This window comes from Puntigrus tetrazona, chromosome 11, assembly GCF_018831695.1.
Source record: "Puntigrus tetrazona isolate hp1 chromosome 11, ASM1883169v1, whole genome shotgun sequence".
Lineage (NCBI taxonomy): Eukaryota > Metazoa > Chordata > Actinopteri > Cypriniformes > Cyprinidae > Puntigrus > Puntigrus tetrazona.
Window position 1 is genome coordinate 22,871,494 of NC_056709.1, and position 15,462 is coordinate 22,886,955.

The 15,462-nt window shown below is 36.4% G+C and overlaps 1 protein-coding gene and 1 long non-coding RNA gene across 2 annotated transcripts; one reads left to right on the plus strand and one right to left on the minus strand.

Moving 5' to 3' along the window:
• Positions 1 to 3,282: 3,282 nt before the first annotated feature.
• LOC122353671 lies at positions 3,283 to 5,512 on the minus strand. The gene is made up of 2 exons (XR_006252045.1): positions 4,826 to 5,512; positions 3,283 to 4,098 (listed from the first exon to the last, which is right to left on the minus strand). It is a non-coding gene; the product is annotated as an uncharacterized LOC122353671 (long non-coding RNA).
• A 633-nt stretch (positions 5,513 to 6,145) lies between these two features.
• gucy1b2 (guanylate cyclase 1, soluble, beta 2) lies at positions 6,146 to 15,423 on the plus strand. Its single transcript, XM_043251668.1, has 14 exons — positions 6,146 to 6,234; positions 6,310 to 6,404; positions 8,060 to 8,220; positions 8,491 to 8,590; positions 8,875 to 9,065; positions 9,391 to 9,502; positions 9,990 to 10,093; positions 10,202 to 10,418; positions 10,613 to 10,933; positions 11,027 to 11,175; positions 12,028 to 12,174; positions 12,270 to 12,424; positions 12,869 to 13,059; positions 13,375 to 15,423. Exons 1-14 carry the CDS (start codon positions 6,146 to 6,148, stop codon positions 13,608 to 13,610), a joined length of 2,268 nt encoding a protein of 755 aa, XP_043107603.1. The 3' UTR covers positions 13,611 to 15,423.
• The last annotated feature ends 39 nt before the right edge of the window (positions 15,424 to 15,462 follow it).

A 15,462-nucleotide genomic window follows, 5' to 3' on the forward strand; every position in this document is an offset into this window, starting at 1 on the left:
CCTTGCTTGAACCATGTAGTCATTTGAATTTCCATAACAACAATTTTTCATTTTTAAAAAACTTTAAAATATTTGACAGTGGGTTATATATTATACATTAATACATATAACAGTGGGTTAAATTAAGGTCAACTCAATTTTCAAGTTTGCAGAAAAAGTTTTACTGGGTTGCTAGGTGCACCGGGGACACAATTATAGCAATTAAACTAGGAAAAAGTCTGATTTTCATTACATGTCACCTTTAAGTTTAAGCAAAGTTTCAAGAGTATCTGTTGTAAGACCTTTAAAATAAAATGTTAGCAGATCAATGCTAATGCTAATACTCCAATGACCGCTAATCATCTTCGAAGTGCACTCAGGGCCATTTTTTGGAGTTAGATCTAGATGTATTTTATAGTGAGATCTGAATAATCCTTTGTCTCAAGGCCTCCCTGTGTAGTGAAGGTCAAACACTAGGTAGCGGAGAAAGCCTTGAAGTCCTCATTGACTAAGAAAGTGTGTGCTTTGTTCTTGCACTTCTCAATGTCAGCTGGCAGGATAATCTACACTTCAGTTTCTTCTCTCTTCTTTCCCTTCATTTTCTGCTGTGTCTTCTGCTGATGTAATTACAAATAAAAGTGTGCTCCAAGGCTGCTGCAGAAACACAGATGTAAACTGTAGAAACAGGCAACACTTTCTTTACATTTTCTACTTGAACGTGAACCAGGATGTATTCTTTTTAAACAATAACTATTACTATAAACTATTAATTAAAAACATTTTGACATGTTATTTTTTTTTTTTACGTTGATTGCAAACTTCTCAGCGCCCATAACCGCAATCTTCAGTGTCATTCGTGATCATTCAGAAATCATTTTAATATGTGCAAGAAACATCTTTTTTCCTATTTTTATCGATGCTGAAAAAAGCTGGAAATCGGATCGATTCATTTGTGCCAACCTCAAAATTCCTTGCTGGATAAAAAACCCCCGAATGCGTATCTTTTGTAATAAGCAGTCCGTTCGCATTCATTTCAATATCTGATAATGCACGATAAGACCGGCGCTGTCTATTAAGAAACTAAAAATGATGCTTTTGATTTCATGCGTGCCAGACTTGTCCAAGCCGACCGACGGAGCGCGGGCCCAAACATAGCATCTAAACGTAGTCTTGCTCTTTTGTCTCTGCCTGCATCTCAGAAACATGAATCTGAGCTGTCACCTGTAATAAAACTCATTTGCCGAACTGAGGATATGAATAAGGATGGACAAGGTCAAGGCTGGCCGCTGACGGAGGGGGAGCTTTGTAGCGTACAGTAACATGATTAACTGATATGATATTACATAGGCCTTTATTCAAAGGCTTTTTCTATATTCATATTCTCTCTCTTTCACTCTCTCATAAAAACGAAGGCATGGAAATAAATACAGCGAGAGTTTTGATTAAATTCTCCTTGAAGAAAGTGCTTCTATACACGCAGCCTTGAATATACTCATATCCCTCAAGACAAACGCATTGTAGATGGACCCGGCAAACACAAAATTGACAGTTTAAGGGAAAAACCTTTTAATGAGTCTGTTTTTCCTTTCAGGCGCGTCAAAGGCTCGATTTGACAGAGGAGAGAAAGAAAACACGGCTGTAATGAGAAGAATGAAAAAGGCGTCCTTCGGGTTTGATTTGAGGTCTTCAGTCCTTGCTCTCCTCACCTTTGCGTTAATATCATCTTATGTCTCGGAAATTACTTTTTGAACCTATAAAAGACACTTGGGGTTTTTTGCCAGATACGGTCTGTTGGGTCACGTTGAAGGCTCAGACGTTTTCCGCTCTGAATTATTTTCTCAGTAGCCTTCCTTCCTTCATGCTGCTGGTCTTTGTGGTCTCGCTGGATTGCCAATGAAGTCCAAAGGAAATTGTAAGTATCCCCTTGGGATCAAGGCTGGACTTTTGTGCTTGAGTATCTGGATCCTCAAAGAGCATTGTGGCCTCCAATGGACGGACAACCTTCAAAATCCATCAATGAGTCTTAGTTTGTTGCTGTTGCCGTATTTTGATGCATGTTCATTTAGAGCTGTGTTCAAAAGTGCTTGCTTCAGTTGCGGTCACAATTAAATATTCGTAACATTTAATTAGGAGGCAAGTTATTGCTTATTTTTCAGGTTTTGGCTTGAGCCAGTAAACGACCGCTCAGAACTATTAAGCAATCGCATAGCAATATACAAAATAAAAATCACTTAGAAATGTTTAATATATATATATATATATATATATATATATATATATATATATATATATATATATATATATATTATTTTTTTTTTTTTTCAATTTATAATAAATCCAAAAGCAAGATAGGAAGCTGAAATGATGGTAAATAGTCATCTACTGGTTATAATGGTAATTCCAAGCCATTTTCTTTTTTTAAAAGTCTTAGTTTTTCGACACATTTTTAGTAAATTTCACTGCACACTTAATGAGTTGTGAAATAATAAAGCTTTAAATATTCTAAGTGTTTAAAAGATGTATTTATGACTATTAAGTTATCTATTATCAAGAATAGGGCCTACTATTATGATGCCCTTTACAAGATAGCCTAAACAGTTACGATAGCGTTTTAAAAGGCTCTAGGTACTCCATTGGTTTGGCACGTAAAATTATACATTGTTAAATAACATGAAACTGTACGTTATTGGCACAATCAGTGTTCACTGTGATTGCACTTGTTAATGGCTTATCCTTTTGCGAGCTCCATTCTAAACATCCTTGGATCTTTTTTAATACGCTTTTGCGTAGTCATTATTTCAGTCCTTTCTTCATGATAAATAAATCTCTTCCCCGTTCTCAGTACGCATAGACAGGTCAGCAAAGGCGGAGGAGAGATGTCAATGCCCTCCGTTTGAATGCCGTTTCTTTGTGATTACTTGTTCAATTATTTTTCTGCCATCATTTGATTTAATGGGGGCCGCATGAGAAGTTAAAAGTGACAAACAGGCTTTGGATGTGGACTAATTAGATCATGGCAAAACGTGTGTGTGTTCGGATCAGAGCTCTTTCAAGGCCTCGATGCAAATGATCAGAGGGGGCACTTTTGTATCCCGAGTCCTTGGGCCGAACAAACAAACCCTCTATGGATTGAATCTGGCATCCTCAATCCCTTTTTAATGATCTGCCATATTTTTCTGCCATCCTTGATGTGTGAATTCTAATCAATAACATATTTTAATTTACATGTATGAAACATGACATGTTTTACTTTGTTCATACAGGTTTTGTTTTTGGTTTTTTTCCTTTGTCAAACAAAGGGAACGCAATTTGAACATTTTATTTAAAACAATAAATCATGATACAGAATACATTATATACAAACAACACTGTCTGACACTCTTTTGTAGTGCATTTTAAATTCAGGTGTAAACATATATACATAGTGCAACATTCTTCAAACAGTATGAAACTGTATTCTTTAACCTTAAAAAAAAAAAATTAAATCTTAAAGTGACATCTCAGATCATTTGCGTAATAATTGTGAGTTGAGAGGAGAAATTAAACCTTTAGCTGAACTTTAGCTTTGATCAGAGTTCACTTATCACTGAATTTTTGTTTTTAATGTTTTTTAGTCAGCTCTACCCTAAAGACCTGCTTGTACAAACAAAACCTTGTCAACACGTTTCATTATAGTGGCAGTGACTTATCACTGCCCTCTGGTGGAAATTTTCAGTTTTTAAAGCTTCCTTATATAATAATTTGCTTAAAAAAACAAGCATGTCATTTCTCCATAATAATTATAACTTCTGTAATGACATATTAACATAAAGTCTATCAATATATTGACCTGGCAGAGGGTCACTTGTCCCATCATGCTCTTGTGGATGTCTTGAACTGGAGGAAGGTCCAGACCTTTGGAAAGTGCATGATTGGGCTGCTGGCTCTCATCTGTGGTTTACCGATGACCCTGTGATCCTGTTCGGATGGCATCTGGTATTCAGATATATATCCTTCTCCGTTCACGTCCTCAGCGGACAGAGATGTGCCCGATGAGATTTCCACCAGGCATATGGTATCCCTGTTTGTCTGAAGATGCTCGTCGCATCCTATGCTCCACAGAGTAGATTCACAAAACATCTAAGGAAAGAAAAAAGTATTTTCACACCGTTGTACGTGCAAGACGCGTACTCTTTCAACCGCTAGGCGGCAATGTGTTGCAAGCTAACTAGGTGGTGCTCGGCGGCTGAGAAACTAATCAAACGCCGATCTTTATTAACATGTCAACAAGGTACAATCGTACGGGTTCATTTAAGCAACTGGTAACCGAAAAAATAAACGGAACAGCCGCACATGCGCCTTTATAAAAATGTGTTTTAAAAACGCTTATTCGTTTATCGCTGACTGCAATGATTGGGTTAACGTCAACAGCGCTGAAAAAAGTAACTACTCACACGTGACACCACTGTCAACTTTCTTATTAAAATATACTTTCAAATCAAACCGATCCGATTTAATAAACACAGCGGCGAATATTTAAGGTCGTTCCGGTTTTAGAGAGCAATTACACAAAAAGCAGCTTTGCTGGTAAAAACAACTTGTCTTCAGGCACCTGTTTCAGGGCAAATATAATCTACGGATTTTTAAAATAGAAATATACATGTCGTTAGCGATTGATTTTAAGACTCGCCGAGTAACCTATAATGACAAACACGCCAGGTCTTTGGTTTATAAAAAAGAATGATTTTTGCCTAATTCCACTGACCTACTTTAAGAACTTTGCATTTGGTTGTGGGCGCTTTCGCTATTTGCGTAAAAAGGAAAAGAACAGAAGCTAACAACAACAACAACAACAACCACATCTTACCTTGATTTCGCCTCGTTTTAGTCAGTCAATTTGTGTCTGCCGTTAGCACACGCGGCTCTTAAACGAGCTTTTACTGCACCTGTGTAGATTCCCAACGCAGTTAACCGAGAAATGGTGCAATAAAAAAGTCCAAAGGTATTCTGCAAACTCTTAAACTTGTCTTCTCCAGGTGCTTTCTCAAGGATATGTTCTAACTCGCTCCAGTGCAGTGGACGAAACGCTCAAGCACTGGAGCGAAAAAGCAGCGGCTTTTATTTTAGTTTTACTTTAAGGAGTTTCCACAGAATTTCCCCTAAACTTCCAAATCCTTCAGATTCTTCGCCTGTCCTCATTAAATCACTTAAACACCTGGAATAATATTTTTCTGACATGCTATGTTCAGTATATAAATATAAACATGTACAGTACATTATATCATGACTGATATTAGCTACAAAGACATTTCAGTAAAAAAAACAAACAAACAATACAATAATGTATTATGTTTTTAATATGTACAATAAAGTCCATTATTATTATTATTATTATTATTATTATTATTATTATTATTATTATTATTATATTATTATTTTGTGTGTACTCAGGGAACTTGGTTAGCCCACTCCAGTTGCATGACAAGTATCACAAAGACATTTGGTACTAAATAGATATTAAATAAAGCAAAATTGCCCTCATATATTCTGAAGTGTATTGCTTCAGTCTTGTTTATAATACTGGTTATGCACTGTACTTTCCATTGCAAGCAACATATTCTGGTCATGGTGGATGAAATGAAAGAGAAAGTATTTTAAACAACGACACTGAAGGACTAAGGTTAAGACAGGTCATGATTTTTCTCAAAAATAAAATAAAATAAAAGTAATAATAAACTGGCATCTGAAATATTTAATTCGTGTTTTGCCTATTTAACGTTTAATGGTTTATAGAATCCAAGAGAACATATATTGCAAATAATGTTGGCATATATTTGCAAACTTTGAAAATGCATCCCTGTTCCCCTTGAGTGGGCAGCAAGGTCTTTATGTTTGTAAAAGAGTATGGTTGAGTGGGAGTGTCTGTGTATGTAGATGGATCTGGATGAGACTACATAATCTACACACCACAATGTAAAGAGCATCTTCTGCTCAGTGAGGATAATATACAGAGGACAACCTTAGAATTACATCAACTGGTTTGGAGAAATGGTGCGTGCATGTTAACTATTAACAGTATGTGTGTATAAAGATAGATAGATAAATATTTTAATTTATTGACAATTTTCCATTAAGCATGTTTTCTCTAGCAAGTAACAATGCACTTCAGCACTTTCCAACTAACGCTATGTTTTTCCCACAGTATGGCTTTATTAACACATGTCTGAAGTCACTGGTCATTGAAAGGTTTGGAGAAGAGACATGGGAAAAATTAAGGTAGGTATAATGTAACATTTAAAGAAATCATGGATGGTTTTGTGGTTTGTTTCACCTAAATAAAACCTTGCCTAGATTAATGGCTGGGGTCCAGGAGACATTCATGACCTATGAAATCTATGACGATGTCATCACTCTTCGTTTAGTGCAAGAGGCTTGTAAAATGCTGGGTGAGTATCATACTACAAATCACAGGACGCCAGTGTACCCTTCGTCTGTAACGCATTTTTAGATCCGAATGTATTTATTTGCCCTTGGGTTTATGTCTGTTTACATGCGTATGTCCTTTAACAGTCGGTTAGGGACTTTGTTTAATTCTTCAGAACGTTTCGCTTCTATAAAATTCCTATTTTTGTTTTGAGCCGCTTTTGAATGTCTGTCATTGTAAAAGGCACTGAGAAAAAAAAGCTAGACTGTGACAGCCTCAAAGCGATCTCGTATTCACAACGTCCTTGGGGACTTGCAGACACTGATCAAAGTATCTGAGAGAGCGCTAACAATGTCCCTGCTGAGAATAGTCCACTGGGCCTCACGACGGCTGATGTCCTAACCTGTCCTCCAATCGGTCCCTGAGAGCGAACGGACAAGGACAGGTGCGAATCTCACACCTGAACTCCACTCGGCTGCTCTCAAAACAACCTGGACGCAATTAAAATTGGAAAGAGAAATTGAGTTGCGGTCTAAAAGGGCCCCTGTTATGGGTTTTTGAAATAGGAAAACATCACGCAAAGATTTAAATCTGATCGTCTCGCAAAAGAAAAAGTCGACTCTGAATCAATGAAACTAGTCGTTTTTAAAATAAGTCCTAATCCGTTTCATGCTGACTTCGAAATGAAACATTAGCATATTGCCCGCCCACTTGTTTGGTCTTTTCCAGTTGGTTCTGAATGAAAGTGCAGATTCACGCTTTTGGAGCATTAAAAGTTCACACTGCTTTAAATAAAATTGACCAATCACTGGAGGGGTTTGGAGACGCGAATCAGTGAACTAATTGTTTGGGAGTCGTTGAACAATTAAGGTCAAAGTAAATGCATATTTTAAGAAAATAAAAGCGTTTTTTGACCTTGCATGCATTTCAATCTGTTGTTTGGCACTCCCAAAACCAAAATATCATCTTTCAATAACCCATAATTAGTTCACTTTAATGAAATAGTTGAGCTTAAAATTATGAATTTTGACAATTTGCTCCAAAAGTACTCACTATCAGGTCATCCAAAATGTTGGTTTCTTCATTTGAGCAGATTTGGGGAACTGTAGCATGATATATCACTTGCTCACCGATGGATCCTCTGCAGTGAATGGGTACCGTTGGAATGAGTCCAAACATCTGATAAAAACATTACAGTAATACATAAGTAATCCACACAAGTCCATCAATTAATACCTTCTATCCGATACTTTTAACTTTAAACTGTTACTTCTTACTAAAATACCAGTTGCTTATCTATAACTTTACTTTCTCCAGTTCAAAAATGGCCTTGTCTAAATGAAAACGTTCTAAAACAGGTGGTTTTGGATGTGAAAGCACAAAGGGACTTTTTCGCTGGAGGAAGCTTTATTACACATTATGGAGTCATATTTTGGTCAGAAGCAATGATTGGTAGTTAAAACTCTATGAAGGATTTGTTTCTTCCACACATTTCACTTTACAAAATGTTACTTGACCTGCTTTATTTATTGTGATGTTTTATCAGGACAGTGGTGTAATGCTAAATTGCTCCAAATCTAGTTCATTCATGGCCTGAGCCAGTTTTTGGTGGATTGGTTGATTTCATGTCACTTGTCTGCACTGAAGCTTTAATGTTCTGTTTGATCTGTTTTCTAGACGTCTCCTCTGAGGTGGTTTTGAAGCTTTTTGGAGAGTACTTTTTCAGCTTTTGTAAGATGTCCGGATACGACACTATGCTGCGAACACTCGGTGGAAACCTGGTGGAGTTCATTGAAAATCTAGACGCTCTACACAGTTATTTGGCATTATCTTACGAGGTCAGAGTGCTTTTAACGCTCCTTAAAATGTCACATTATTGTCTCTTTGTAATGCTAAAGACATCCATCACGCGATTGTTAACATATAATGCTAAAATCATGGTGTTATATTAAAAATTGATCCTAGTCCAAGTGCAGTTAACACTTTTGAATTTATACTTGCTACAGATTTTACATTGACATTTGGCTTAGTGTTTTGTTTGCAGAGTACATATGAAATATGGAACTATAAACTTTATTGTGGTCGGTAACGTGCCGCGCCTTTTTTAGGCCATGAATGCTCCGTCCTTCCGTGTGGAGCGTATGGATGATGGCCGAATTCTCCTTCACTACTATTCAGATAGGAAAGGGTTGTATCACATAGTGCCAGGTGAGAGTTTCAACGTAATCACAACATCAGAACATTTCCAAGCGTGCATATAAATAAATACATATATACATAAATACTGTGTAAAATACTTTCGACATACATTTTATAATTAAGGTCACATACATTTGGAATTTACTTTCAATCTGAAAGCATTTTCTTAGACTACACCGTTTACAACCTGTATTTAAATATATTTACAACACATATTTTAGCTCTATGCTCTATTTGCTGTATTGGACTATACGTTTGCACATTTAGCAATTACAGTTTTGACCATCGGGCAGGTATTATCGAGGCGGTGGCAAAGGATTTCTTCGACAGTGAGGTTACAATGACCATTCTAAACCAGTCGGAAGAGGATGAGCGCACTGGAAAGAAGGAACATGTGGTTTTCCATATGGTACAGAAGGAAAAGGTGGCCAAAAGAAGGGCCCAAGGGCCGAGACAGAAAGAGGAAATGCAGGCTGAGAAAGAGGTGCGTAAGTCCCCACTGACAGGAAGACGTTGCAGAGCGTGTTTCTGTAAATAAATGATGTTTGAGTCCTTCAGGCGATCTGTTTCAAAGTATTTTAGCTGCTTTGGCACCATCATGTAGCCTATATCACAGTCAAAGCATATCGCAATTTCAAGTAGTCGTACCTTCGCAAAGATCAGACGTTTCAATCCCTTTCATTTTGTATCAGAGACATCACGAATCTTCAGGTAGGTCTAGACACTCAACTGTCTGCTGTCTTTGAATTTCTGAAATTATAACTAACGTGTGAGAAAGTTTGTAACCATGACAACTGCTATATCAACAGGACAAGGACGAGACAATGAAGAGGATGAAGGCCAGGTATGCCAACCTGCAGCTGTGTCCAAGGAAACGATCTCCATGGGAGATTGTGAGGAGCATTGTCATATTGGGCCAAGGTTTGACATATTCATAGCTTTCACTTCCCCACTGCATAGAATGCTAATTATTTACAAGAAAATGATGTGTTAAATATTAAAAATAGATTTTATAAAAAAACCTTAAAGCAATTTAAAAAGTAGTCAAAATGCATGACCTAAATTAGATAAATATACATATAAACATAACATATTTACATGTGTGCATTTCTATATAGCCTGCGTAATAAATAATGCACAGTATACTATGCGCAGACAAAAAATGTTATTATTTATTTTGTATGTGATATTTATTTATTTATATAGGAAGGTGCTAAGTGAAATTTTAAATCTAAAATCAGCTTTTTTTTATCAAGCTTCTATGCTTTGGTTCAGTAATTTTACTTTAATGGCAGTGTATGGGTCCTTTTCTATGCAGTTAAACTGAACATAAATAAAATGCTAATTTTAGATATTTTCATTGTAGGTCAATTGAATGGGTTTTATATTGGTGTTTTTCTTAATTAAGGCAATCTGCGACAATCATTCACTCCCAGCTACCCAAAACAACTTTGGATTGAAGAACAAGCCTTCTGTAATGCTTTTCCCTTTCACATTGTTTTTGATAAAGATGTAAGTAACTATAACTCTGCATTACATTTCATTAACAAATGTTAAAGTACAGAATTAACTGAGCCATTTTTTTTTTTTTACTTTTTTAACAATTTCTTGTCTTTTTAGCTCGCGGTGAAGCAAACAGGTGTCAACATTCAGAAGTTTGTTCCCGGACTGCAGACCGCAGGTATCCACCTGGATGAGTACTTTACCATTGTTCACCCAGAGGTCATCTTCAACATCCAGAGCATCAAGAAGTTCATCAACAGCCAGTTTGTGCTAAAAACCAGGAGGGAAATGTTACCGGAGATCCACCAAAACCAGTCCACACTCAAACTGAGAGGTATTTTCTCCATGGAGTTTTTTATGCTTGGTATTTGTGCCATTTTATAATTATCCTCATGGGCACATTCTGGTGTAATCAAATTGTTTCCAATATACCTTGTGTAATATGAGCCTTCTTGTTATTTCAGTCATCTGTTTGGCATAATTTTGCATATTACATATCATTTGTTGATTGATTTGCGTGTGTTTTAGGACAGATGATGTGGATGGAGTCACTCGACTGCATGATTTATCTGTGCTCTCCTAAGCTACGAAGCCTCCAGGAGCTGGAGGAGAGGGGTCTTCACCTGGCCGACATCGCCCAGCACGACACCACGCGGGATCTGATCCTGCTCAACCAGCAGAGGTTGGCAGAGATCGAGCTCTCCAATCAGCTAGAAAGGAAAAAGGAGGAGTTGAGAATCCTCTCACGCAACTTAGAGATTGAAAAGCAGAAATCTGAAAAGCTGCTTTATGCCATGCTGCCGACGCACGTTGCCAACCAGCTTAAAGAGGGCAAAAGAGTAGAGGCAGGTGATGAAACCAGAGGAACTCCCAGCAGAACATTATTATTCTTCTCATTATTCATGCTTTGCATGCATCACACTCTTTCTGTTACTCTTTCAGGTGAGTTTAAAGTGTGCACCATCCTCTTTAGTGATGTGGTCACATTCACCAACATCTGTGCAGCCTGTGAACCTATTCAAATAGTCAACATGCTCAACGCCATGTACTCCAGGTTTGATCGACTTACAAACGTCCACAATGTCTATAAGGTGTGTAGGATGGTGTTATCAAATCTATCTATCTATCTATCTATCTATCTATCTATCTATCTATCTATCTATCTATCTATCTACATCTATCTGTCTAAATTTTTCTATCTATCTGTTAGTCCATTTATCTATCTATCTATCTATCTATCTATCTATCTATCTATCTATCTATCTATCTATCTATCTATTTATATATATCTCTGTTTATCCATCCATCCATCCATCTATCCATCCATTCATTCCTTCTATCCACTATCTATCTATTAAATAAATAAAAATATAAAAGAATTATATATTTACTTTAAATATACATTAATTTATTAGTATAGTACATTTTATAATGCTCATATTCGGATTAGTTACTTTTTATATATGACATGATTACATATTATTCATACAATGGCAGTAAATCATAAATTCATAATTTACTGGCCGACCACTGATTTTTCTTTTTTTAATTTTACTCCCCAAAAATCCAACTATCATACAATTTAGCTTTCATTATATTCACAAAATAAAAAAGTCATGCAAATAAATTTGCAAACCATGCTACTAAATTTGGGAGAAAATAGCAACCCCTTTTCACATGAGATGTCTACTTTACTCTCATTTAACACAAGATTTGCATGTTTACAGTTCCGTGGTAGCATTGGATTCAGATAAACAAATTAAACATTTAAGTTCACTGTTTGAATGTTTAAATCATTTCTTTTACATTTTATGATTTTATTATTAGCTTTTTATCAACTAACAAGCCAGTTCTTGTATAGAATTTGTAAGTAACCTACACCGTACATACTATATGTATATATGCAAGTAATTAAAGTGGAAAATGATATTGTTTCACGACAGGTGGAGACTATAGGTGATGCTTACATGGTGGTTGGCGGTGTGCCCGTACCTACTGATACTCATGCAGAGCGGGTGGCAAACTTTGCCCTCGGAATGAGAATTGCTGCGAGAGAAGTAACCAGCCCTATCACAGGACAGCCCATACAGGTAAGTGTGTTTATACAGTTTGCTCTATGTAAATGTAAGCTCTGTGTGCTCTTCTATCATATGATTAGCCAAATTAATTGGTTTATCAATTTTAGATCAGAGTAGGCCTGCACACCGGCTCGGTTTTGGCTGGTGTTGTAGGCGAGAAGATGCCGCGCTATTGCTTGTTTGGAGACACGGTCAATACAGCCTCTCGGATGGAGAGCCACGGAGTTCCTGATCACATACACCTCAGCCCCTTCACGTACAGGTGGACACTAGTCTTTAAATGTTTTGTCACATGGCTTAAATGTACATTTATTACAGTATTTATTCTCTTTCACATGAATTATGTTCTTTTGAACTTTTTGTTCATTAAAGAATCTTAAAAATGTATTTTTTTTAACGATCACTTATAATAAGAAGAAACGAATATATTCAGTACCAAATTAGCATGTTAGAATGATTTCTGAAGGATCGTGAGACACCGAAGACGGCAGTATGGCTGCTGGAAATCCAGCTTTTTCATCCTAGAAATAAATTATACTTAATTTAATCAGCGTATTAGTATAGAAAAAGTATTAGAAATCATATTTAATAGTATTACTGTATTTTTGATCAATTAAATGCTGCCTTGGTGAGACATGCGGGGTCCGCCGGCATACTTGAGCTAAATCCAGATCTAAGAAAAGCGCTCATCACTTCCTGTCCACAGTGTGTTAAAGGACAAAGGAATCTTTGAGATCGCTGAGAGGGGTGAGATCGAGGTGAAAGGCAAAGGCCTGATGCGAACATACTTCCTGCTGAAAAACCTCCAAAAGAGCGATGAACAGATCATGGGTTTGGTTGATGGAGAGACGTGCGTGTACCAGGAAGATCCGGGGGACGTGACGGATGTCCAAAACAGTGAGAAGACTATTTCCATTTATATTTATATTTATAAATATTCTGCTCAGTTACAGTTTGTTGCCTTTTATGCTCACCAAGGCTGCATTTATTTGACAAAATAATTAAGAAATGCAGTAGTTTTGTGCAATACGGTGTCTTCTATTTTAATATATTTTGAAATGTAACTTATTGAGCAGCTATTATGCCAGTTTTAGTGTCACGTGATCTATCATAAATCAAGAATGCTCAAGAAACATTTTATATTAGCATACATCAGTTGCGGTGCCTAATATTTAGTGACACGCGATTTTGTTGAAACTATAATTTGCACAGAAGTAAGTCCCGAAACAGCAGATGATGGGAAGAAAGAGGAAGAGAAAAAGGAGGAAGAAGTTGAGCACCAGAATAATCACATATCATCGCCATCTCCCTGTCCGGGCCAAATCTCCCCCGATCATTTAATTCAGTTCGATGTAACGCCAGCATACGAAAGCCCCGCTGACTTCAAACACCTACACAATGGTCTTCATTCAGACAGCATTAGCACCAAGTTCTGCTCGATACTTTAGTCCAACATTACTGAATTAAACCCAATTTTAAGAAGATTGAATTTCAAGCCTGCCATTCAAAAGGCCGGCAACACAAATCAACAGCCGTAATCTAAAACCCGCAGTACCACATGCTCTGTGCGGTGTATAATGACTGTTTTTCCCAGCTGGGGGATTTCTACTTTGTGGACACCGATTTGTCATCTGGGAAAGGCAAGCATCTACTGTGATTCCCAGTGCTCCTCTGGCGGCCCGGCTTCATTTGCACCTGCTGGTGATGGCCGGCAGTAGAACCACCCCCCGGAGAAAGCTAATCTCCCTCTGGAGAAATTAATCACTTATTATGGACTGTTTTCATGTGGAAATCAGTTGGCAAACACAGATGACCAGAGGTAGACAAACATATGGTTGCTGTAGCCATCAAATGTACGTTTGTGGTCGTCTGTGGTCCGTTAGGTAGCATGGGAACTCATTATTTACTGTGCACGACAATACGCAATCTGTTTTTCACACAAAAATATGAATGCATGAAAATATTATATTGCACTCTGCATTTTATTTCATACTTATGAAACCTACAAGAGACAAAAGTAATAATCTCACCATAGATTTTAATATTATTATTATTAAGAATTTAAAAAGCATTTAAATATTAAACTCTTAAATGTTTACATTCTATTATCTATTGAAACCCATAATAATATTTAAAATATTAGGAAGCCTAATATTTATATATAAAATCATAATTTTTGGGCACTCTCAATTGTAAGATCACTGTCCTACTACTCCTTAATATCCAACTTGTATTTTTTCCACATTGTTTTTAGTATCTTTTAGATAAAAGTGAAGCTCAAAAATATTTTTATATTTCACATATTTTCTTTGTAAATTATGAAACTTTCTTTATGTCACTACTGAAACAGTGTATGTTTTAGTCCATTTAGCCGACTGACTGTGTTCCCTTTTCTTTCATCGCTACAAGGTAGAGACCCCATCATTTTGAGGTAAATGTGTTCAAAACATTTGAAAAATCTAACTTTAAGGTTACTGTAATTTAGCACACTTTTTTGGGAGTTATTCCATAACATTTATTTTTTACTTGTACCAATGTTCAGAACTGTGCTAGCGAGCCATAGCATCTTTGAACTAGGTTCAAAAGTATCTACAATTTTTACTACCGAAATATTTTTTTGTTAGTGGCTTAGTTTTTTGTTGTTGAATCTTGTTATCCCATGATATTGTCACTACCGAAACATGCCATCATTGTTTCTGTTACATAATCCCCGCATTTTGTATTTTTGTATGTTTTAGTAGAGTTTTAATATGCAACTTAAAAGTCTGTAATGTGATGTGATGCTACAAAAGCATTACTGTCACTAATGAAAATGTGCTGTCACTATCTAAACACGGGATGTTTCGTTCAAAATAAAGTACAAACTAACAAAACCTTAACTTTGTGTTGTGAACCAGTGTGATGGAAAAAATGGATTCAAAATGCAACACGTTTAATAAATTACACTTGAAATATCGTTAAATACTTAATTATTGATTTGCCTCGGAAATGTTTTTATTAAAATAACAAAAATATATATTTACAATGTAGAGTTAAACAAAATCTTAAAAGGTCGAGTTAACCCTTCCGATTAAATTATTATTACTGTGTTCTGGTAGTGACAAATTTGGGGAGAGGACAAATATTCCAAAACTTTCTGAAAGTACAATATGACAATTAACTGCATTACTAGAAATGTGTACCTTGGATATTATAGGAGAAGAATATATATATTTTTTAAATGTCTCAACCTCTGAGTTTGGACCAATTCTGTAGAACAGCCCATGCATTACAGTGATTAAACAACTTTAAGGAAATGCT

What these genes read in the sequence shown, in the direction of transcription:
- gucy1b2 (XM_043251668.1), top strand. Translation starts at nt 6,146, where the DNA reads ATGTTTTTCCCACAGTATGGCTTTATTAACACATGTCTGAAGTCACTG. An exon ending in AAATGCAGGCTGAGAAAGAG is followed by an intron (nt 9,066 to 9,390) that starts GTGCGTAAGTCC and finishes CTATATCAACAG; the next exon opens with GACAAGGACGAGACAATGAA. An exon ending in CTCAGCCCCTTCACGTACAG is followed by an intron (nt 12,425 to 12,868) that starts GTGGACACTAGT and finishes TCCTGTCCACAG; the next exon opens with TGTGTTAAAGGACAAAGGAA.